Consider the following 25,055-nt stretch of genomic DNA (forward strand, 5'->3'; position numbering starts at 1 on the left):
GATTAGCGCTTTTGGGCCCGCCCCTCCTCGTCTCTTCCGGGAGCGTTGCTCTCAGTGCCTGCGGCCGCTTATCCGACGTCCGCGCGTGCGCAGCTGAGGTAAGCTCGGGGAGCGACTGCACGTCGCTCGCACTCTGCAGGGTCGCGAGCGGCTGCGGGCTCTGCGGCGCTAGCTTCGTCCCGAGCGCAGGCGTCCCGCACAAGCGAGGTCTGGAAGGTCGAGCCCAGCATTTTCTGGCAACGCCTACTTCCAGTTGCAAGATTTTTCTTTTGCGGCGCAGTTCCCATGTAGATTATGGAGATAGTCTAACGCCAAACTGTTGGACGTTTGTGAGAAGTTTAGTGTTACCAAAAGCACCGGAATAGACTGTCAGCTCCTCAAGAACCGAGGCTCTTCCTTCCCAATTACTGTTATTATTTCATAATTGTTGTTGTTATTATTATGTACCTTTGTGACAGGCTTTCACCAGGTAGCGCTGGCTGTCCTTGACCTGACAGATCCGCCGGCCTTTGCCACCTTAGTGCTGGGATTAAAGGCCCGCGCCAATACACCCAGCTTCCTTGGGTTATTTCTAGCTAATCGGATATATGTTTAGCAAACATCGTGAATGATGAGAACCCGTTAGGGCCAAGGGCTTTCCTCCCGGGTGCTGGTTTCTTAGTCGTTGCAGGCTAGGACATAGCCCACTGATCTCCAGCTAGGATAAGAATGTGCCAAGTTACAACAGATGACAGCTTTCTTGGGGGGAGGAGGGTGGCTGTGTTCCAGTTTTGTTTTTGTTTTTTTTTTTTTAAATCTTGTGTTATGCGTGACAGGGTCCACTTAGCGCACAAACTTGGATTACAGGCGTGCTACCAAGCTAGGTTTCACCTTCAGGGTTTTACTTAGTGCTCGAAACAGCCCTACTAGGTGGTGTTTTAATAATTTATTTTAATACTGATGGGCCTGGAGGTTGGGGTAGGTAACCTTGGAACACTGTAAACAGATCACAAAGTTTAGAGGAGTGACACAAAAGAAAAACAGTGGTACCTCTTCCCATCTTTGAGAAGGAGAAGACCCCGTACTCGTTCCATGGTGACCTGGTTTCTTGAGTCATTTTGTTAATCTTGAAACGTAGGCTAGCTTTGAACCCTTGAATTCTGCTGAGAATACAGGTGTGTTACCACATCCTGCTTTCCTTTCCTTTCAATAAAACATTAACTAGGTTTACGTTTTTAAAAACTTTTCTTAAATAGTTAGAATGTTCCTCTATAAAACTATGCTACGGATTGGTTCTTCATGTTTGTTTTTCAAGACAGGGTTTCTCTGTGTAACCCTGGGTGTCCTGGAACTCACTCTGTAGGCCAGGGTAGCCTTGAACTCAAGAAATCTGTTTGCCTCTGCTCCCCAAGTGCTGGCATCAAAGGTGTGTGCCACCACCCCCAGCAAGATTTGGTTCTTACAAAAGAAGGAAACTGGGTCAGAACGAGAGCTCGGTGATTAAGACAGCTCATTACTTTTCCTGAAGACTTCAGTTCCTAACACACGATGCCTTACACCCTAACCACCCTAACTCCAGGTCCAAGGGGTTTGAGGCCCACCTCTGGTCTTCTAGGGCATCCCAATTCTTAATGTAAACAGACATTATTATACATACACATAAATAGTAAAAATAAATCTTTAAGAAGATAAATAAAAGAAGGAAACTAAAACCGTGTCTATTCTGAAAGTAAAATTTAAAAAGGGGTTCTTGAATGGTTCTACAAACTGGAATTTAAGATTTTCAAGATCACAGATGAAGAGAATTTGTATGTTCATTCTACAACCAATATTTCTAAGTTACAAATGTGAATTTCCTGAGAACATAAAGTTGGGATTTTGTTTATTTTGTTTTTTGAGATATTACCTCTGGCAGTCTTGGAATACAGGGCTGGCCTCAAACTCAGAGATTCACCTGCCTCTGCCCCCAACAATAAGAATATCATGACATCTTTGCTATATTTCTCCAAAGTACTGTGTCTACTTCAGAATTCTTGTCTTTTTCAACATTATGGTCTCTGAGCATTTTCCTTAAGCCAAAGGAGACCTCCTCTGAAGCAATATTGGGAACATTTATTTGTTTACACACATTCCTTTTTGGTTTTTGGTTTGGTTTTGTTATTGTTGTTATGTTTGGGGGAGGGGAGGATATCTCCATGTAGCCCTGGCTGTTCTTAGAACTCACTGTAGACCAGGCTGGCCTCCAACTCAAAGTGATCCATCTACCCCGGCCTCCCAGCTCCTGGGATTAAAGGTGCAAGCCACTCCTTTACATAATTTTCAATAGTGGTGCAAAAGCCAGCAAGAGGTCCTCCGATTCTCAAGGGTCCCACTGTCCAGTAAGGGGCCTCATAGACACACAGACAGCGACCTTGACATGACCAGCTGTGGGCACAGGGAGAGGAGTAGGGAGGATTTAGAGAGAGGTTTACAGAGGAACCTTGACCATAGACCTACAGGAACGTGGCTCTTACTGCCATGTTATTAAGCCGTACATGGTTAATTAAAATCATAGTCTGTTTTTTTGTACTTTCTGTTATTTGTTTCTTTAAGACAGGTCTTACTGTACTCACCTGGCTGCCCTGGAATGCACAGGGATAATATATTTAATTTTTCACTATGCTCCCTTCTTAGGTATATCCCTTGGTCACAGACAAAAGCTCTTTGTTTTATGTATACTTAAAAGTGTTTCCTCTTTTTAATCTTGAAGCTTGTATATGCTTTTTTTTTTTTTTTTTAAATTAAGAAATGGAACCCTCTTCCTGTGACACCTTTGTGGCATTACCTCCATCAACAGTTGGAAATAGAGTTATTTTTGGAAAAAATTCAGACAGACTCTTTGATGAAGTACAAGAAATAATTTACTTTCCAGCTGCAGTTCATAATGATTTGAAGAAACGTCTCAAGGTAGGTGAGATCCATGCTGTGCTAGCGATACCTGATATTTAAGATCTTCATGGTGGTTTTATGTGTATGACTGTTTTAACCGTATGTGTGCCTCTGCACCACATGTGTGTGCCTGGTGCCCAGGGAGGCCAGGAGAGGGTGTTGGATCTCCTGAAACTGCAGTTACAGACAGTTGTGAGCTGCCATGTGGATGTCATGGATTGAGCCCTGGTCCTCTATAAGAGCAGCAAGTGTTCTTAACCACTGAGAATTTTCTCCAGCTCCATAAACGCTTATTTATTTCATTAGCTACCAATTGACAGAAGACCATTGAAGTTAAAATTCAAGAATTTTAAGGTTGAAAAAAGTTTGAATCAAAAATAGACTTCTGGTCTTTTATTTCTGGTCTTTTAGTTTAGAGGAAGCTGCTAAAATCATAAAACATGTCTCTTTGATCAAATATTTGAATAATTTCTATATGTTATATGTGTTTCATATGATAAAAGATTTTCAAGTCAGTTTATTAACCTGGGCAACATCTTACAGAAGGTAAGAATATACAAATGGACTATGGATTCAACTAGCCTCACAATAGCGTAGGATGGTTTAAATGTGGGACTTAGGTAAGAGGAGTGGCTGGGGCAGCCACATTTTCAGCCCCACAAATAGATTTTGTAGTTAATTTAAAAGGTTTATTAGGCACCCAATACATATATTTTATAATTTTTTCTCACAAAATGTCCTTTAAATTTTTTGTTTAAAGAGTCTATTTACATGAAATGTAAAGGTTATATTATCTTCTGTTACGGACTTTTTGGATTCTTGATGTTCTAACACTGATACACATTAAATATAAGACTTTTTGAATTCTATATCTGTATGTTTAAATCTAGCCTTGGAGGTCACTGACACTGGAAATGTGGGACCCCAGCAATTCTCACCTGACTGAGGGTCTCACATACCTATTACACATATGTCACTATTCAGGACATGTCACTAAGGGTCTCACATACCTATAACACATATGTCACTATTCAGGACATGTCACTGAGGGTCTCACATACCTATTACACATATGTCACTATTCAGGACATGTCACTGAGGGTCTCACATACCTATTACACATATGTCACTATTCAGGACATGTCACTGAGGGTCTCACATACCTATAACACATATGTCACTATTCAGGACATGTCACTGAGGGTCTCACATACCTATAACACATATGTCACTATTCAGGACATGTCACTGAGGGTCTCACATACCTATAACACATATGTCACTATTCAGGACATGTCACTGAGGGTCTCACATACCTATAACACATATGTCACTATTCAGGACATGTCACTGAGGGTCTCACATACCTATAACACATATGTCACTATTCAGAACATGCTAGTCATTAAACTTGAGGACTGCTTTCTTGCTCTTCAACTCATATTAATCATTCTCCATGAAACCATTTGAAGATTAGTAACCATCACTCCTAAGCCTCCAAAGCAGCTCTGTTCATTCTTATTCAGGCCTTAAATATTTAATATCTGTTGTACCCTAGTTAATGGGGAAGTCTTTGTTTTTGAATGAAGCTCCGCCTTGATTTATCTTTGTAACTGACCTGTCTTATCAGGGTGTATTATAATAGGCCACACTCAGAAAGTACTTAAATGATAAATGCTTTAGAGTCATGCAATTCCGCATGAGTTTTATTATTGAAATTTTAGTGTAGCCCCGTTTCACCTCCCTTCATAGTGATCATGTCCCAGATGGTGTTTTAAAGTCTGGCAACTTTTCTTTTTTGGTTGTATAGTTGTATGCCTCTTCCTTTTTACAGTGTACTTATATAGAAGTTGATCAAGTTCCTGAAACATATGCTGTTGTTCTCAGCCGCCCAGCTTGGCTGTGGGGGGCAGAAATGGGTGCCAACGAGCATGGCGTCTGCATTGGGAATGAGGCTGTATGGGGAAGAGAAGATATTTCTAAGGAGGAAGCACTTTTGGGCATGGACCTTGTCAGGTAACAATCTCGCTGTAGATAGTGTGAGAAGTGGTAGACACCAGCCCATATCCATCTTCACACCAGCATGGAATCCCTTGACTCTTCAATGTCACTGAGCGCATGGCTCAGTGCACACAACCCTCACTGCACAAGCGTGAGAACTGAGTTTCATGTCCAGCGCTCATGCATGTCTGCAACAATCCCAGCGCTGGGGAACCAGAGCAGGGTAGGTCCCTAGGCTTGCCGGGCAGCTACTCTAGCTTATGCGAACTTCCCAGTTCACCGAGAGACCCTGTCTCAAAAAATAAGGTGGAACTCGAGCGAGGAAGCTGTGGGGCTTCTGCTTACAGGCATGCTTACAAGCATGCACACTGTCAGTCGAACACGCACATAAACACCTGTGTACCACATAGATACCTACATTCACGAACACCCATGCACATCTTCAACTGGCAGAGGGGCCAAATTAGAAATTATAATTCTTCAGAAATACCTCAATTGTTTTTATCACATGGTTGATTAATACCTTCATTTTAAAAAGAAATATCTCAGTCTTGAAAGAAAAATAACTTTGCAATAAATTGCCAAGATGGATCTTGGCTTCAAAAACATTTCTTTGGCTTGAAGTGCCTCGAGAAGTAAGAGTTTATTTTGCCTACTAACTTGCATTTTCTTACTTTGAGTGTAGTTAATACAGTGCTTTTTGAATATGAAGTTTAGATGAGTAAAGGAAATGATTTTTAATCTGAGAGCTTTAGTAATTTTATTTTAGGCTTGGCCTTGAAAGAGCGGATACAGCTGCAAAGGCTCTTGATGTCATCGTTGACTTGTTAGAAAGATACGGACAAGGTGGTAACTGTGCGGAGGGTGAGGAGCTCAGCTACTATAACAGCTTCCTGATAGCCGACAGGGGTGGAGCCTGGATTCTGGAGACTTCCGGGAAGTACTGGGCAGCAGAAAAAGTCCAAGGTATGAACAACTGTTTGCAATTTGGTTTCTAGAATGATGTCATTAATAAAGTCTACAGGTAACTGCAGATAATGCATTCACTTGCCTTTCGAGATTTATAGTCCATTGCATTGAAGGATAAACTGCAAAGCAAGGTTTGAATTGGAGAGAACATTAGGGGAGGAGAACCGTGATGATGTGGAAGCATGCTCACAGAAATTACAGGTGGCGTTTTTTTGTTTGCTTTTTCTCTCTTTTAATCACTCCTTGTTATTTCTTCCTTTCCTAACTTTGGACTGAATTCCAGAATAGTATCATGTGTGAGCATAGAAGTAAAGAAAGGGAGTTTGGCTGGGGATGCGTGGCTTTGGGTCAGGGTTTAGAATTGGATGTCACTGAGTAAATGCAATTTGATTGCTTTGGAATTGATTTCTCTGGGTGATTTGTGGTCATATATTCCTCTTATATCTTCTTGTGCGTGTTTCTTTGTAACACGTGTGCATGTATACATGTTGGGGGACCTCTCTGTAAGTGAAGGTCAGAGGACAACCTGTGGTGACTTATGGTCTCTGTTTGTTTACTGTGCCTGTGTGATCATATGCTTCAGGGGATTTTCTACCATTGCATTTCATCTCACCATAGAAGCTCTGGGATGTTAGGCACTGCCGTCATCCTGATGTCACCTGAGTCCTGGGGACTTGAGTTCACATCATCATTAAGCTTTCTCCACAGCCAGTCCACTTCATTCCCAGTGAAGAAATCAGGAGATAGAAAGTAACTTAGAGTGCAGAGCGGAAGTCTTCATCCCCATTTCCTGGTTCTGCAGAGCACAGCCTTGTGTGGAAACATGGTCACATGCTTCCTGTGCACTGGCATCTTGAGTCTCCTGGTCTTACGAAGGAGACGAAGGACACCTGTAACAGGACTGTCCGAGGTCAGCTCAGTTGCTGGTGTGCTTGTCTGGCTTAGTCACCAGCAGTGTGTAAAACGGAGACCAGTGGCACACAGCCATAATCCCAGTGTCTGGGAGGGATGGGGGTAGGGAGAGCAGAAGCTGACGGTCATTGTCTACTTCATAGAGTCTGAGTCTAGCTGTGGACTCAGGAGAAGCTGCCTCAATTAATTAGTTAGTTAGTTGGGTGAACGATGTGAACCCAGGGGTGCTGTGAAGCTTAGAGGAAAGTCATTGTGAGCTCCCGGAGGAGTTCAAAAGGACTTCTTGGGGAGCCTGTGCTGGAAGATTTGAGCTTTACCTTTTTTTTTTTTTTTTTGTTTTGTTTTAAAATTTATTTATTTATTATATATAAGTGCACCATAAGCTTACATACAGATGGTTGTGAGCCACCATGTGGTTGCTGAGATTTGAACTCAGGACCTCTATAAAAGCAGTCAGTGCTCTTAACACTGAGCCATCTCTCTAGCCCAAGGGTTACCCTTCAGAATAGGTTCTTGCCAGTTATTTTCATGAGCTTTAGAAAAACTGTTTTAATATTTTAAGTTTGACATTTTCTAAGAATTAATAAAATATATAAAATTAAATTGAATCCATTTTATTATTACACAGATTGCCTTGGTTATACCAGTAACCACTTTTTCTTTTATTAAACATGCTATCTAAAGGCAAAGGAATATAAATACTATTGAGAAAAGTCTTACCTGGTCATGCAAGATGAATGCCTTCCTGGATGTGATCATCCTGTTGAGATAACCTTGTTAGTGCTTTCTCATCCTTGTGCTGAATGATCTCAAGAACTAGATTGTTCTGTGTTGAGTATCTCCAGCCCAGAAATGAAACATCTCTGATAGATTGCTAATCACCTACATTGGCCATTGAGTAGTGTGTGTGTATGTTGTGTGTGTGTGTATACATATATGTACACATGTACATATGTATATGTATGTATGTATGTATGTATGTATGTATGTATGTGTTAAAATGTTAAGCAAAGTGTTGTGCATCATATGAGTTACAAAGGAGCTGTTGATAACATGTTGAGTCTTTCCAATTCGGCTGAGTTAAAAAGGCCAGAAGGCAGGGCAACAAGAGAGCTCAGCAGGTAAGAGTACTTGCTGCCTACCCTGACGGCCTGAGTGACTCCCAGAACACACAGATGAAAGGTTCACCTCTGCACACACACAAGTGAACAAATGTACATCTACACATCTTCAATAATTTTAAAGAGCTATTTACTGTACAATTCTTATGTAAGATTACTTTATAAGTGCATATGTGGGCGTATGTGCTACGGCATGTGTGGAGGTCATAGGTCGACTCTGAGAAGCAGTTTTCATTTTCCTCCGTGTGGGCTCCTGGGGATTGAACTCACATGGGTCAGCTTGTGGCACATGTCTTTACCCAATATATAAAAACCCAAGATATGTGTGTGTGTGCATGTGTCTCACACACAGATACCAAGTATACCTGGAGCGTGTGCGTGTCTCACGCACTAGAGCTAATGAGTCACTAGGATTGGGAGAGGCACGGCTCTGGTATGGACAGGTAAGATGATGGATGGCCCAAGGACTCTCTTCCTTAACACTATTCCCACCCATGTTCTTACTATTGTTCTGTAGTTTTTAACATGTGATGGGTAGAAGCTGAGGGAAGCATGTCCTATCTCTCTGGATTATTTCATATAGCTGCATCTGAGTCTACAGTTATCTCAACATTTACTTTTAAATTTTAAATAGTTGTTTAGAATATGCAGTAGATGTTCATGGCCAAACGGGTTGAAATGGTAAGTGAGAATCATAATGTAGACGTAGGTACTTTATGTTAAAGGTAGCTTTTCTTCTTCTTTTCATCCCTCACAAATAGGAGTTCGTAATATTTCCAATCAGTTTTCCATAACAACCAAGATTGACCGGGAGCATCCAGACATGAGAAACTATGCTAAGCAGAGGGGCTGGTGGGATGGCAAAGAGGAGTTTGACTTTACCGCAGCGTATTCTTACATGGACACGGCCACTATGATGATGTCACCAAGCAGATACTGTCAGGGCTACAAGCTTCTGGATAAACACAGAGGTAAGCTTTAGCATTTAAATAACATTTAAAAATTGAATTTTGTGCAGCTATAATGTGGGAATGATCTCTTGCCTAGTAAAAATATGATTTAAATAAAGCCAAGTATTAGGCTAGTATAAGCTATTTTTTGATATGTATAAAGTATTAAATCATTGTAAGAAAATACTGATTCCTTTTGAGGGTCAAGTTCATATTCTCAATCCTCAAGAAACTTTCTATTTTTTTAAAATTTGAATTAGATAAATAAATACATAAATACATAAAAATTTAGAGTATATATATGTATATGTATATATATATATATATATATATATATATATATATATATATATATATATGTATATATGTATATATGACCCCGACTGGCCTAATATTCACTGTGTAGACCAGGCTGGCCTTGAACTCATAGAGATCTGCCTACCTCTGCTTTCCTAGTGCTATCACTAAAGACATCCACCATCACACTGAGCTAAACTGTTACTGCTTTAATTGTCTTTTAACAGTAGTAGTTTTGCTTGTTTATATGTTTTATCCTTTTTGTTTGTGTGTGGCTTTGTATATGCACACATTTATGTTTAGGTGTGCACACCCTTGATTGTGCATTTGGAGGCCTAAAGCTTGTGTTTAATGTCTTGGTTACTCTCCCCCGAGTTTCTGAGACAGTCTGTCATTGAACCTGGAGCCCACCGTTTCAGTGAGGGAAGCTGGCCAGCAAGCTCCTGAGACCTGTCTCTGCACCCAGCACTGGGGTTGCAGGTGTGAGCTGCCACGGTTTGGGGATGCACACTCAAAGCTCACAGCAATGCCTTCCCAGTGAGCCATTTCCCCAGCCCATGTGTCTTAGTCAGTATTCTACTGCTATGAAGAGACGCCATGGGCAGGGCATTTATCTGAGGACTTGCCTACAGTTTCAGAGGGTCAGTCCATTTCATCATGGTGGCAGTGTAACAGCTGCAGCCAGGCAGAGTGCTGGAGAAGTTGAGAGCTGTATTGTAATCTCCAGGTAGCAAGCAGAGAGACAGACAGACAGGCAGACACACACACACACACACACACACACACAGAGAGAGAGAGAGAGAGAGAGAGAGAGAGAGAAAGAGAGACAGAGAGAGACAGAGAGACAGAGACATAGACAGACAGAGACAGAGAGACAGACAGAGAGAGACAGAGGGACACCTGGGAACCTCAAAGCCCACTCCTACCACTGCTAGTACCACATCTCCTCCAATAAGGCCACACTTCTTGATCCTTTCCAAAAAGAATTGTCATAGGCGACCCCTGTGGAAAGGTTGGTTGACTCCCACAGGGGTCTCCACCCACAGGAACTGCCGGTCTATCTGAATCAGTCTTTAAACATGGGTGGAGAACAAGAAGGAAGATCCTTGATGTTGACCTCTGACCTCCATCTGTGTGCACATGTGCACTCATGCTTCTGCACGACCCCCCCCTTGCAGAGTTGGAGGTCGCAGTACATAATTGAGATCGGGAGGAATGGACCGGGTGTGAGTTGCTGAGACATGAATGGGTTCAGTACCAGTCTGGGCTGTATAGTCACTGTCTCAGGCAAACATGACTGAAGCAGAAACAGTAATCTCAAGGTTGAGGGCGACCAGACAGAAGGAAGACAACCACATAGAACAGTGTAAGTTAATAAGCTATTACACTGAAATAATCGTCATATTTAACTGTAAGATAACCAGCTCGCAGACCTGAAATTCATGTGGATGCGTGTGTGACACAGACTTCATTTTTTTCAAGTGTGATGTACAATTTATCCAGTTTTCAATGCTTTGCCCAAAAAATATGTGTCTTTCCAGTCGTTCCCATATGAAATTGTCTACTGGTGTATATTATGTTTAAATTTTGAATTGGTTTTTTTCTAGCTAAAGAGCCTACTTCCCTTCTTTCCACCATCCCTAGCTGATGACTATTAAGTGTGCTGCATGTATCAAATTGTTGCGTGTATTCTAAGTAACCCGTTTAAATTGCTGTGAGACTGCACCCTGTGTTTTACGTTCACCGTACTGGACCTGCCGCTGCGGTCTCGGTACTTATTCAGTGCTTGCTAGTGGATTACTTACAGCTGTCCTACTCAAGTGACCATGTAAATCCTCCTTTCATTTTGAGAATTGTAGGTTTCAAATCCTGAAAGCATTTTCATAATACCTGCACTATCACGGCGTTACAGTTCTGACATAGTTTTTTATTAAAACTTGCCATTTATAGGAATTTAGACCTGAATCATTTTAAATCTCACTAGATGTTGAAGCTCTGTGCCTGATAGGTAGTTGTGAATGGTAGGGTTTTGCTTTATTGTTGAGTTTAATATCAAGGGCTCAGTGTAGATGTAGCCCCTCTATTCTCCTCAGTATTATTCAAGATTTACTGAAAGATAAGCTCCTCTAACAAGTTATCTGTAAATTCAGTAAAGTACTTTTTGAATTTGAATCATGCTATACCATGAAGGAACTGGGTAAGAGCATATGTGTGTATATCAATCAGTCACCATTAGTATAAAATGGTTGGTAGCTTGTATCTTTAACAGCAGCACTTTTGATTCTTCCATGAAAGTTCATTTCCTTTTTCATTGAGGTATCAAAAGATCATAATTTGGATACAGATTTGCTGTGAGCCTCACATTAAAGAAGAGGAAGAGGTAGAGTCTCACCTTTTAGATTATCTTTATGAGTTAATCTAGGGGCTAGCATATACTAAGTACATACACTATATTATGATATGCTTCTAGTCCCAATTGTTGTAGGGTTTTGTAAGGAAATCAAAACCTGTAGTTAGTCAACAATATGTAAATGAAAGTTATTTGTTTCTTTAGAACCAATTTTAAGACAGTAAATATTTTCACATAAGATATTCTTTTTAAAAAAAATTTATCTATTTGTTTATTTATTTATTTATTTATTTATTTATTTATTTATTTATTATACAGCATTTGCCTGCATATATACCTGCATGCCAGAAGAGGGCACCAGATCCTATTACAGATGCTTGTGAGCCGCCATGTGGTTGCTGGGAATTGAACTCAGAACCTCTGAAAGAGCAGTCAGTGCTCTAACTGCTGAGCCGTCTCTCCAGCAACACATAAGATATCCTAGTGTATCTAATGGCAGAAATTATATTTTCCTTTTCTCAATTTTGTAAGAATCTGATTAAAATATAGTTTCATAGCTGGATGGTGGTGGCGCACACCTCTAATCCCAGCACTCAGGTGGTAGAGGCAGTTGGATCTCTGAGTTCAAGGCCAGCCTGGACTACAGAGCGAATTCCAGGACAGTGAGGACTATAAATTAAAAAACAAAAAAACAAAACAAAACAAAAAAAACCTATCTTGAAAACAAAGAAACAAAATGCATATATTTATAATTTTACTATTTGTCTCCTGTCCCTCCTGTATATGGCCACTTCTCCCTTCCAAGTTTATGACCTCCTCCTTAACTGTTGTCACCATAGACATATAAATAAATAATGTCACCTGCATGCATGTGTCTCTAGGACTTGACCACTTAGTACAGAAAACCAGTTTGGCTCCTTCCCAGGGAAGATTTTACCCCACCCCCATACCCCACACTCCTCACCCCACATACCCTCTCTTTCTCTCTCAGCAGTTCTCGATTGCCAGTGAGTGACCCTTTATCTATATTGGGGTGACAGTGTTTGCTGGAATTGCTCAGGTCTTGTTTAGGCAGCCATTTTGTTGATATCTCACAGGTATAGCTTTCCTTTCACAGATAAAGGACAGTTACGCAGCAGATTTCTTTATCCTCCGACTTACAGTCTTTTCTCCCCTTTTATGGTGGTCCTGAACCTTGGGCGCAAAAGCTGTCTTTTAGATGTATCAACTCGGGCTGGGCACCCCACATTCTGTTCTCTCCATTTTGATTACCTGTGGTTTTCTGTAATGGTCTCTTACTGCAAAAAGTACCTTCTTTGATGAGGGGGTGAAATCGATAGTTATCTGTGGGTATAAATACAACTATATAGAATGTGGTTAGGCTTTATACTAGTTTAGGAAGTGGTGGTAAAGGGTCCTCTGGTATCCATTGCCTCCCCAGCCATGTGTAGTTGGCTAGATTTATAGTAGCAGGTATGACTTACCTCCTGCTGAGTAGGCTCCGGAGTCTAATTAGACAGCTGTTGGTCCCACCGAGATTAAGAGCCACTGCAGCACTTCTAGGCGTTTGTCTGTGCTGGTTTCTGTGGTTCAGAGGCATCATAGCTGGGTAGGACTTTTGAGTGCTCTGCTCCCTTAGCAGCTTGATTGGACCTTGTGGTGCTCTGAGAACTAATCCTCAGGAAGGGAGCTTTTGAGTTAGTTCCAGCTCAAATCTGCTGACTCCTGTGTCCAAAGTAGGTGTTGTCTTCGGCATTAGGAACTTGATTTTCAACTTCTGGGAGGCAGCCAATGCCAGCAGCAACAGGCCATGTTATTTTGGGAATCTTGTAGTGCCCTGACCAACAGTTTGAAAGGAGGTCTCTCATACCTGCTACTGGCATAGGTTTTTTTTTGTTAGTCTGTGGCTCTTGAGAGGATGTTTTACATTAATTTAAAGCTATTGTTATAGGCCCACCATGTCTGTTGCTGCTACTAAGAAACCAGTACCAGTTTAGAGTAACAGGAGGCTGACATAGTTGATAAATGAAAGGCATAGTGGTGGAATGGGTAAAGCTTACTGCTGGCTGTAAAGAAATCCGGCATTAGACTGCTCTCCTAAGAGTAATTCTTAGATCTGAGAAAGAAAGCCCATTGCTTGAAGGCATGGATCAGCACCCCCAAATGGCTTTGAATAAGTGTGATTAAGAGACTTCTAATACTGTGGATGGGCCTTTCTTCCTTTTCCTGTTCAGTCTTTCATTTTGAATAGTGAATCTAGGACCCTGTACTCCTAGACACCGAGATACATCTCTAACCAAGAACCTAACTCTATGTTACAATTGGTTCTAAAGCAGTTTCTGATTTAAAGGTATTATAAAATACAGCATAATTAAGCAGAAAGTAATTGTTTTAAGGCCATTAAAAGCAAACCAGAGATCCCACAAGTGCCAATCGCCTTAAGACAGCTTTATTTGAGGATCAGCTGAAAGTGGTCTAAATGTCCAGTTGAGATCCCAGAATTCTCTCTCACAGGAGAGAATGCACGGAGCAGATCCATCTCAGCTGAGTAAAAGCATGTCTGCATCTTACTTATTACACACACATTAAATCCTCTGTGTAAGAAAACAAACACTCCGTGTAAAAACAAACAAAAAGACAGAATTCAAATTTGGGGCTGGAGAGATGGCTCCGTGGTTAAGAGCACTAGCTGTTCTTCCAGAGGTCCTGAGTTCAATTCCCAGTCCCCTTGCTCACAACTATCACTGTAGTTCCATGGGATCCAGTGTCCTCTTCTGGTGTACAGATATACATAAAAACAGAGCATCCATATATACAAAATACATATATAAATATATATATATAAAAGAAAACTCCACACAGAGCTCTTACAAATTTTTATTTGTCATATTCAGCATTCAGAAATCATCTGGTATTGGGAACCTCAGTTAAAGTACTTGCTGTGTAAGCACGGAGACCCAAGTTTGGATTCCCCAAAACCCATGTTAAAATGTCTGGTGAGCACGGTGACCTGCCTGGCATGCCAGCTTTGAAGGCAGAGACGTGATCCCCAGGGCAAGCTGACACATGACATTAGTGGCTTGCCTAGGAGTCTCTTCAGTTCACAGGGTGGAGGAGTGGTCGGGGGCGGCTCTAGACATCAGCCTCATGACACTACTTAAATGCATAAGCATGTGCACCAGCACGTGTGATCACATGTAGAATGTGTATAGACACATAATAATGGAAGAAAGGAAATGATCAGTTTTGCCACCACGTAGGACTAAATGACTGAGAACCACATGGGCAAAAGTGAACATTAGAAACCAGTTCTCAGGCTGTCCACTTATTAACTTCATCAGAAACACATTGAACTTGAAAATAACTTTAAAAAAATTAACAACAAAGAATATGTTGGGAAGAATTAGATGAAGGAACCAGATCTGGAGCTGGACATGGTGGTGCAGTCAACTGTCTCAGCATGGAGGCAAGAGACTGGCCACAAGTTCAAGACCTGCCTTTCTACTTACTGAGTCTAGGTCAGCAGGTAACATAGTGAGACCTTGTCTCAAAGGGAATAAGAAGAAAGAAAGAGGAAGAGAAAATGTAAAATTTAATCCGTGAACTAGGGAACCAAGTGGAAATGATCGGGCAGAAAAAATATACCTGAAGATTGATTTAACAACAAATTAAACAGAGAAGAAAAATAACAGATTAAAAAGTCTTTAGAAAATATAGAGCGGGGCATGGATCCAGAGAAAATAGTGTCTGTGTGTGCATGTGTGCATGTATGCGTGTGCATGTGTGCATGTATGCGTGTGCATGCTTATGTGTGTGTGTGTATGTGTGTGTACATGTACATGTTCTCAGCAGGAATGGAGTAGAGAGAAGCAGTATTTGAAGGATACTGGCTGAGAATTTTTTCTAATTAATAAAAGCCATCAAAGCCACAGAGCAGCTGTATAAGTCACAAAGAAGATACTAACTAGCTACATCAGCATAATATTTCAGAGGAAAGACAGAAAAATCTGTAAAGCACCCAGAGAAAATATTCACAAAAGCAAATATAAAACTGATAGCTCATTTTCAGTAGAAAGGAGGGAACCCAGAAGACTGGACAGTGACATCCTTAAGGTGGTGTCTTAGTCAGGGTTTCTATTCCTGCACAAACATCATGACCAAGAAGCAAGTTGGGGAGGAAAGGGTTTATTCAGCTTACACTTCCACATGCTGTTCATCACCAAAGGAAGTCAGGACTGGAACTCAAGCAGGTCAGGAAACAGGAGCTGATGCAGAGGCCATGGAGGGATGTTACTTACTGGCTTGCTTCCCCTGGCTTGCTCAGCTTGCTTTCTTATAGAACCCAGGTCTACCAGCCCAGGATGGCACCACCCACAATGGGCTGGGCCAGGGATGGCTCCACCCACAATGGGCTGGGCCCTCTCCCCTTGATCACTAGTTGAGAAAATGCCTTACAGCTGAATCTCATGGAGGCATTTCCTCAACTGAGGCTCCTTTCTCTGTGATAACTCCAGTTGTGTCAAGTTGACACAAAACCAGCCAGTACAGGTGGAGAAAAATAGTTCCTGCTAATGTGGACTGCAACTTAGTGAAAATATCCTCCAAACAGAGTCAAAATAAAACTGAGATATTTCATTACTCACCACTGGAGACTTAAAATACTAAGGGACATTCTTTAGGCAATAAATAAAGAAATCCCAGACAAGTGTGGTATTGAATGCATATAGTCACAGTCACTAGAACACTGAGGCAGGAGGATTGTGAGTTTGAGAACTGGCCTGGATAACTTAGCAATAGCCTGTCTCAAGATTAAACAAAAGAAAAGGAAGGAAGGAAGTGAAAGGAAGAAAGGGGGAGAAGGCACGTGTGCTGGGTGTGGGTTGGTGGTAGAACACCTGTTAGCATGACCCTCCGGTGTAATCCTTATACCAGTAGAGAGAGAAGTGAAAAGGGGAAGGGAGACAGGAAAGTGGGGTGGGAAGGTCCGAGATAGACACAGGGTATGCGGGAGTAGGTGAAGAGCAAGAGAAGCAGGAAGTGCATGTAAAATAATACTCTATGTCCTGCAGGCACACCGGTGGTGCCCACTATCAGTTTTGCATGAACACCATGTGGTCATGTGACCGCAGTTTCCATAGTTGAGTGGCAGAACTGTAGGGGAACTAAGGCAGGCCTACAGTGGAACTACACCCACTCCCCCTCGCCCCAGAGGTTGGCTTTTTAATCCAAGGATCGACCTGTGACAGCTTTGCTAAGATGTCCTTCAGTGAATGGCAGTCAGGGTTACTTATACAAAATCTGCCTTTCCTTCTGCTAAGCTCAGCCTCAGACTTCTATCAATCTCAAGGTATATTGGCCGTTTCCTAACTTTCCACCGTTTCTCACAGGCATTCTTGTTTATATGGTAGTGCTTACATGAATCACAACTCTCTGGAGACTGAGGAAGTTATGGATGGTTGTGAGTCACCGTGTGGGTGCTGGGAACCAAATCTGGGAACTCTGGAGGAGGGACAGGTGGGACTGGAGAGATGGCCCAGTGGTTAGAGCACTGAGTGCTCTTCCAGAGGCCCTGAGTTCAATTCCCAGCAACCACACGGTGGCTCACAACCATCTGTAATGGGGTCTGGCGCCTCTTCTGGTGTGCAGGCATATATGCAGGCAGAGCACTGTGTACATAATAAATAAATAATAAATAAATAAATAAATAAATGGTTAAGAAAGAAAAAAAGCAAGAGCAACAGGTGCTCTTAACCGCTGAGCTATCTCTCCAGGTCCCTAGCTATATTCCATAGCTTTCTTCGTCACATCCTCCACAATGGTTTTTTATTGAGTTGATAAATAGTATTTGTTCTTGCCAGATAGACAAGGTGACACAGTAGCAAACGTGACTAATCTGCTGTTTGATTTTGTGGCCTCCCCCTCTGGGTGACCGGAGAGTCAACACTGCTATGTTTTGTTGTATCTTACTGATAGAGAAAAGCGCTTATGCTTGTAAAATACATGCTTTATCTGAGGGGTTTTTAATTGATTTCCGACAGGAAACATAACTTTTGAAACGATGGTGGAAATTCTTCGAGACAGACCCAGCGGCATCAACATGAAGGGGGAATTCCTGAGCACAGCAAGCATGGTTTCCATTTTACCTCAGGACCCCACCCTTCCTTGCATTCACCTCTTCACAGGGACGCCACACCCCGAGAGGTAAAGTCTTCCAACACTAACTCCCGAGAGGTCACGGCTGCTGTGTAGGTGTAGTGTGTAGGTGATTTTGTCAGTACGATTTTCATAAGCAATTAAGCCTTTATAAAGTTTTATTTATGATTATGAGACAAAGAGGCTCATGGGTTCTTGTGTGTGGTTATCCTTTTCCCCACAAGCATATTCAACATTGTCAAGAAAGGAAGTAGATCACTTTTCTTACTGACCTCAGACTTTATAATATCCAGTGATAATAACAGTGAACAGTTTAAATGATCTCATACTAGATACACTCATGTGCCCTACTTAGAAAATACATACATGCACACTTTAAAGTGTTGTCAGTTCTAATTAAGTGTCCTTAGGGCTTCCATAACGTGTCTTGATTTAAGGCATTAGTATCTTTTGTAAAATTTACTGTATGTTACATTAGGAACAATTTTATTTTGATTTTTCCTCAGCATTTCAGTTTTTCATATTATCAATATGGTGCTGTTTTTTTTTACATTAAGTCACAACCACTGTCTGTGACACTGAGGATTGCTTTTACCCTGGCAAATGCCAAACATTTTATTTTCTGATATTCTTAGTGCTGGGCCAAAGCTAACACAAGGCGTTGGGAATACAAAGCTAAGTAAAGCATGGTCTTCCGGCCTAAACGCACAAGGGAGATGAGCCTGAGAGTAACTAATGTGTTGGGAACCAATTACAATACAAGCATTATTATTAGACACCTCAATTAGAAGGAATCTACAAAGATAAAGTAGACCCTTTCTTCTAGGTCTGTTTTTAAGCCTTTCATATTTGTACCACATGTTTCACCACTATTGGATACGAAATCACCAACATTTGAAGTTGAAAGGCCAGTGGCAAAGAAGCCATATGTCAAGCCAGACAGAAGACACCTACTCTACCAAAACCATCAACAGGCCTTGGAAATGATGACTAACCGTCCGGTAAGGTTAGGTTATAGTATTTGTTGAATCATTAAGAATAGTTTGAGATGTAATTCAATTTCTATTTTGTATTGTTTTCTTTTTGTCCTTCTTAGAACCAGTTACTGTCAGACTGATAGGGAAATGTAGCTTTTTCTTTGGTTAAGAGTGTGAGCCAGTGTGGTAGCATGTGCGTGCACACACACACACACACACACACACACACACACACACACTTGGGAGGCAGAGGCAGGTGGATCTCTGAGTTCAAGAACAACTTGGTCTACAAAGTAAGTTCTTGGATAGCCAGGCTACACAGAGAAACCCTGTCTTGAAAAATCAATTTTTAAAAAAGTATATGTATGTTGACTATTTTAGAAAAAAAATTAAATTTGAATGTAATGACAATAGCTAACAATTACTGAACAGTTATTGTATTCCGTCTTGTATGGCACATTTAGTCTTTATAACCACATTATGAGGAAGGTATTAATATTATTATTTATTATTCTGATAAAGATTCTGAGACCAGGGGAAGTTGCTTAGTTTGCTCAGTATACTTCCACACCAAACACTACAGTCTCTGAAGGGCCCTTAGCCTGGTCTTTTTATAGAATGTTCTTAATCCCAGAGCCCCACAGAATTACAGTGACTTAAAGGGCTGGAAGTCAGTGAGCATGCTTAGCTGGCATATCTAAGTTCCCAGACCAAAGTGCTGCCAACAAGCAGACATAACTGGAGAAAGCAATCAAGATTCTGCAGACTTGAAATAAGGAGCTGGGGGTTTAGTTTGAGCTTTGGCTTACAGTTCTGAGACAGGATCTCATTGTATGTTCCTGACTAGCCCAGAATTTGCAGTGTAGGCCAGAATGACCTTGAACTCACAGGGATCCACCTGCCTCTGCCTCAGGAGTGCTGAGATTAAAGATTTGTGCTACCTTGCCCAGCTAGGTATTTGTTTTGTTTTAATTGTTGTTATAAAAATAATAGATCCTCATTATTTTAAAATTTGAAGCAGTTTAGAAAAGCAATATATCACTTGAAATAATATTTCCAGAAATAGACATGAGTTTATTTTGTGGAACAGGTTAAAAGATTAATAAAAAAAAAAGGATTATTTATTTATTTATTTATTTATTTTATGTATATGAGTACATTGTAGCTGTCTTCAGACACACTAGAAGAGGGCATCAGATCACATTACAGATGGTTGTGAGCCACCATGTGGTTGCTGGGAATTGAACTCAGGACCTCTGGAAGAGCAGACAGTGCTCTTAACCACTGAGCCATCTCTCCAGCCCCAGAAGATAACTTTACAATATTGTACCTGTTCACTTCTCCCTAACGTTTCCTCCAACTACAGAGATGGGAAAACAAATAAACAAACATCCTGGAGATTAAAGGAAATGGAAGAGCTGTCACCAAGTCACTCCCTATAAAAAGGCCAGCCATCTTGTATGCTTCCCCCATCCCTGCCACCTGTTGACTGTCCTTCCCACCACTGTCCCCAGCCCTCCTCTTTGTACTTTCTGAGACAAAGGCTCATTAGCTTGCCCAGACTGGTCTTGAAGTCAGTCTATAAGGAGGCAGTGCTTGAGTTGATGGTCCTCCGCCCCAGCAGCTGAGATTCTAGGCCCTCTGGTCCTGCTGCTTTTGCTCATTCTCCTTGGTAATACTTGCAGGAGTCCCTACTGGTGCCTGGGTCCACCTAACACACCCTACTTTGCTCATGACAGCACTCAAGGGTTCATAGCCTTTGCCCTATAAACTGCTCCAAGGAGGTAGGTTTTATGGCAGTATTAAATACTTGGTAAACTAAATTGAATTGGTATAAAAGCTATTGCTGGTTACACTCTAATGAACATTATGGATTGACATTCTAAAGCACTGGAAGACAGGAGAATTTGAAGGCAGTGTCACAGAGCCAGGGTCTACTTCTGCCCCTCTAAATAACTACTTCTGTGCTTTAAGGAAAGCCACTTCTATGATAGTTTTAACTTACATTTCTTGATTACTAGTGTGGCTAGAAATCTTCTATGCTTACTGTCAAATCTTCTCGTCAGTTAGTGAGTGATTTGTTTTTCCTCAGCTTATTTCTCAATTGAGGCAGTAATATAAATATTAACTAACATATATATATATATAAATACACACATACACATATTTTATATATTTAAAGACTGGTTCTGCCATATTGCCCAAGTTGTACTCCGGCTCTTGAATTTAAATGGTCCTTGTGCCTCAGCCGCCAGCCTCTAGGACTGCGGTTGGATGCCACCATTCTAGCTTATGCCACTTTTTTTAAAATGTCAACTGAAATTAAATGTTTATGATAAATGATTTTATAGTCAGTTGTATTTTTTGTTTTCTTATGGCATCTTGGTTTCATTCTTCAAAACACCTGCCTTGCCTCATAACAAGTATTTTTTTCTATATTTTTGTCTTGGTTATATATGGTTTTTAAGTGTTTATTAATTTGTGTATATATATATATGGGGCATGCATTGGCCACTGTGTGTGTGTATGTGTGTGTGTGTGTGTGTGTGTGTGTGTGTGTGTGTGTGAAGTTAGAGGACAGGAGAGTTTTCTCTCCTTTTACCATGTGGGTCCTGGGGATAGAACTTAAGCCATCAGACTTGTTAGCAAGCACCTTTACCTGCTGAGCCATCTTACTGTCCCACATATGTGTACTTTAAAAAAAAATTTAATTCTCTAGCTCTGCTGAAATGGCTACTTACCACCAAGACTGACGACCTGAGTTCATGGTCAAAGGAGAGAACCAGCTCCTACAAGCTGTCCTCTGACTTCCAAAGCGGAGGCACACTCATACCCCACACACAAATAAATAAGTAAAACCTAACAGCATGCAGTTCTCAGATCCATCTTGACTGTTTTATATATCAGGAAGGCAGGACTTCTGAGCTTGTTTCCCAAGAAGGTGATCAATTACTTAAATATTGTTTATTAACAGTTATTTCCCCCCATTATTATAAAATACAGTGCTTCCTGGGGCAGGGGGGCTGCATGCAACTTCATGTTGGGAATTATGTTTCCTAGTACTCTGTCCCATAATTGTTCAGATGTTCTAAATGGGGCTTGCTTGTATGCAGTGTTCTTTCTTTCCTCTAGACTGCAAAGTTGATAACTTTTCAACCATTAAAAATTATTCTTATTTAGGTTGAAAACCTGGGTTCAGAGGTAGAGCCTTTGCCTAGCATTTTCAAGGTCCTGGGTTCAATCCCTAGCAGCATGCATAGGAAAAATGCTTCTTTCTCTGAGTCCTGGACACACCCCACTTCCTGGAAACAAGAAAAAAATGTCTTCTTATTGCTTTTCCTCTTGAACATTACCGTTTGTGTCCTTAGTGTGAAGGGCATTTATTTCTTTACTCTCTTGTTCTCAGTGCTAGGGGTTGAGCGCAGGTTTTCAGGTGTGCTGGGAAAACAGTCTGCCACTGAGCTGGACCCAAGGCCCCTTCCCTTTCTTGATAGAATTGGCTTTAAATATGTGAGTTCTAAATCCACAGAAGCATCTCAGTCTTGATTTCCAGCACATTTCTTAATACTCAGTCAAAGCAGATTTTCCGTTGTCCTGTTCTAAGCTTCTTGTTTACTGGTACCACGTGATTGTTCTTGAATTTCCACTAAAGTAACTACTTCATTTGATATTTTTGCATTAACTGAATCTTAGAGCGATGATTTTTTTTTCCTCAAAGAAAGCCATCCCTTTTCTTTTTTGTTTTATTTCTTTTATCTCTTTTTCATTCCTTTTGTATCTACAGAATAGGAAAGCAACTAAACCGGTAGAAACCAGAATGAACAAACCTTGCCAGTGGACTGGATTTTGTTAGATTCATATTTGCATATTGACCTTTATTATTTTCATTAGGAAAAGGGCAAGGCGATGCTGGACAACATGAAGAAGCTGGAGAAAGAAGTGTTTGAAGAGATAGAATCAATCCTCCAAAGCAGACATCTTGATGTGGATAAAACTGCTAATCTTTTTCCTCGATATGTAAAAGATGAAATTAAAATTTATCAGTCAAACATTAGTTCTTAACGATCAGTTAAGTGGTCAGAAATCTTCCCCACTACCCTGGTAATGATACTCCTTCCAGGAGACTTGCTTTTCTTCTCATAGTATTAAGTCGTATTCTGACTGATACGACCACAGTAATTAGTACTCGGTTGCATAAAGCATGAGACATAAACATGATACATGGGCCATGCTATCATTAAGGAAGCTCAGGGCTTCTCTTAAGCAGTGCATAGTATGTTAACTGTATTTTTGTGCTTTAGGCAAACACTAACCCGCTTCAACAAGACAAATGTCCAGATTTACACCGTTTGACACTGCCACACATTCTGCAGAAGCCCTATCGTCAAACTCAAGTCTCCTTTGTCAAGAGTTGGCGAGCAGCGAACTTACAGCTCCAATTGTTTGGCTTTTTCTCTCCCGCATCCTCTCAGAAGCCATTAGTCTTTTTGTTATCTGGGTAGTTTTCCTTTTTCCAGAATGCAGTATTTGTATCTTACAGTAGGTCTGTGGGATTAGCTTCTTCACCATGCCTCTCTATGCCATGACAGCTCGTTTCTTCTTCACATGAATGATGCTTTCAGTTGGTGTGTCACTGCTGAAGAGCCTCTTGGGGGCTTCCAAGTTTTGACAATTGTGAGTAAACATCCACGTGCAAGTTGGTGTGTAGTTCTAAGCGTTCAACCCATTGTGGATGGACTGAGGTATTGCAGATCCTGTGGTGTGAGTGAGGAACTGCCACCCTGTCTTCCACACCCTGCAGCAGCACCGTGTGCCAATTGTCAGGCATCTGACAATTGTTCCGCCATCTGAGTGCAGCCTCTCACTTATTTAGGTAACAGGGACAGAAGCTATGGCTTCTCACTTTGTTTTTCAGTTGATCTGTAATTCCAGATGCTGAGTTTCTTTTCACATGCTTATTTTCCATTTGTATACCTTTGTTTGATGAAGTCTGTAGATCTTGGCCCATTCTTTAATCAGGTGCTTTTTACTTATTTATCTTACTAAGGAGTCTAAATGTCTTCCTTTAATTTGAAATTTTTGTTTTATGTGTATGAGTGTTTTGCCTTCATGCATGTCTGTACGAAGCACATGCCTGGTGCCCTCAGAGGGTCTGAGATCTGCTTGAACTGGAGTGATAGATGGCTGTGAGCCATCACGTGGGTGCTGGGGAGCAAACCTAGATCCTGTACGAGAGCAAGCACTCTTAACCCTGAGCCATCTCTCCAGCCCCTCCCAGCACCCAAGTCTAAACTCTTACAGGCTCATTGTTCTTCCACTAAAGTCTCGGCCCTGAACAGATGCCAACAACAGATACTCTTGTTCATCTGCCTGTGCCTCCCGCTCATATAAGTAATTCTTTTTAGTCTTAGGACTTGCTAACCAATGAGTTTCTTAGGCATTTTTCTTTCCATATAATCAAGATTAACTGTGGCTCCAAATTAGTCATACAGTTAATTATCCATCTCATAATAGAAGTTCCATGAAAGCCCATTGTTTGGTATTATATTTGGATGCTTTGATATTATATAATATTTGCTAAATGAACTTTCAAATACTGGTGAAAAAAATTCATACAGAAATGTAAGTTTGAGTGAATTAGCTAGCTGATTTATCTGTATAACATAGTAGTCACAGAAGTTTCAAACACAAAAAAAAATACAAGGATTATATGGATAATAAGTTATTATAAGTGAGTTAACCTGTGGAGATTTTCACTGTGGTATACTTGGTGTGGATACTCATGTTGTTAATTAATGCCTTGGAGTGTATTTTAGAGATTTTAATGTTTTCTTAAATTTCATTTGTTGTAAAAATAAAAATTAATAAACTTATTTTACATAAAATTGGTTTGTTTGATTTTTGATAAAAATATTTATATCTTAAGCTCCAAAACATTTCCTTAAAAATAATCATACAGAATAAAATTTTGGAAACAGCTTCTTTTTGTAAAAGTGTTTTTTTTTTCTTTTTGTTTGTTTGTTTTGAAACAGGGTTTTTCTGGCTGCTCTAGAACTCACTCTGTAGACCAGGTTGGCCTCAGACTCAGAGATCCACCCCCTCTGTCTCCCAAATGCTGAGATTTAAGACATGTGCCACCACTGGCTGGCTACTTCTAAACGGTATTTTACAATATACTTTTACAATGCTGAGCCACGCCTTCATTCTAGCACTTAGGAGGCTTTGTTTTTTTAATACTTACTTATTATGTATACATCATACAACTTTCTGCTTGCAGGCCAGAAGAGGGAACCAGATCTCATTACAGAGGGCTGTGAGCCACCATGTGGGTACTGAGAATTGAACTCAGACAGTGCTCTTTTTTTTTTTTTTTTTTTGTTAATTTATTTTACGTGTCTGTGTGTCATCTGCATGCCTG

At 40.8% G+C, this 25,055-nt stretch overlaps 1 protein-coding gene across 1 annotated transcript; it reads left to right on the top strand.

Moving 5' to 3' along the window:
* The first annotated feature begins 13 nt into the window (after positions 1–13).
* Positions 14–24,474, top strand: SCRN3 (secernin 3). The gene is made up of 8 exons (XM_080927014.1): positions 14–98; positions 2,765–2,925; positions 4,742–4,923; positions 5,678–5,874; positions 8,672–8,881; positions 17,546–17,708; positions 18,487–18,661; positions 22,529–24,474. Exons 2-8 carry the CDS (start codon positions 2,767–2,769, stop codon positions 22,697–22,699), a joined length of 1,257 nt encoding a protein of 418 aa, XP_080783140.1. The 5' UTR covers positions 14–98; positions 2,765–2,766; the 3' UTR covers positions 22,700–24,474.
* The last annotated feature ends 581 nt before the right edge of the window (positions 24,475–25,055 follow it).

Source organism: Micromys minutus, assembly GCF_963924665.1.
Source record: "Micromys minutus genome assembly, chromosome: 13".
Lineage (NCBI taxonomy): Eukaryota > Metazoa > Chordata > Mammalia > Rodentia > Muridae > Micromys > Micromys minutus.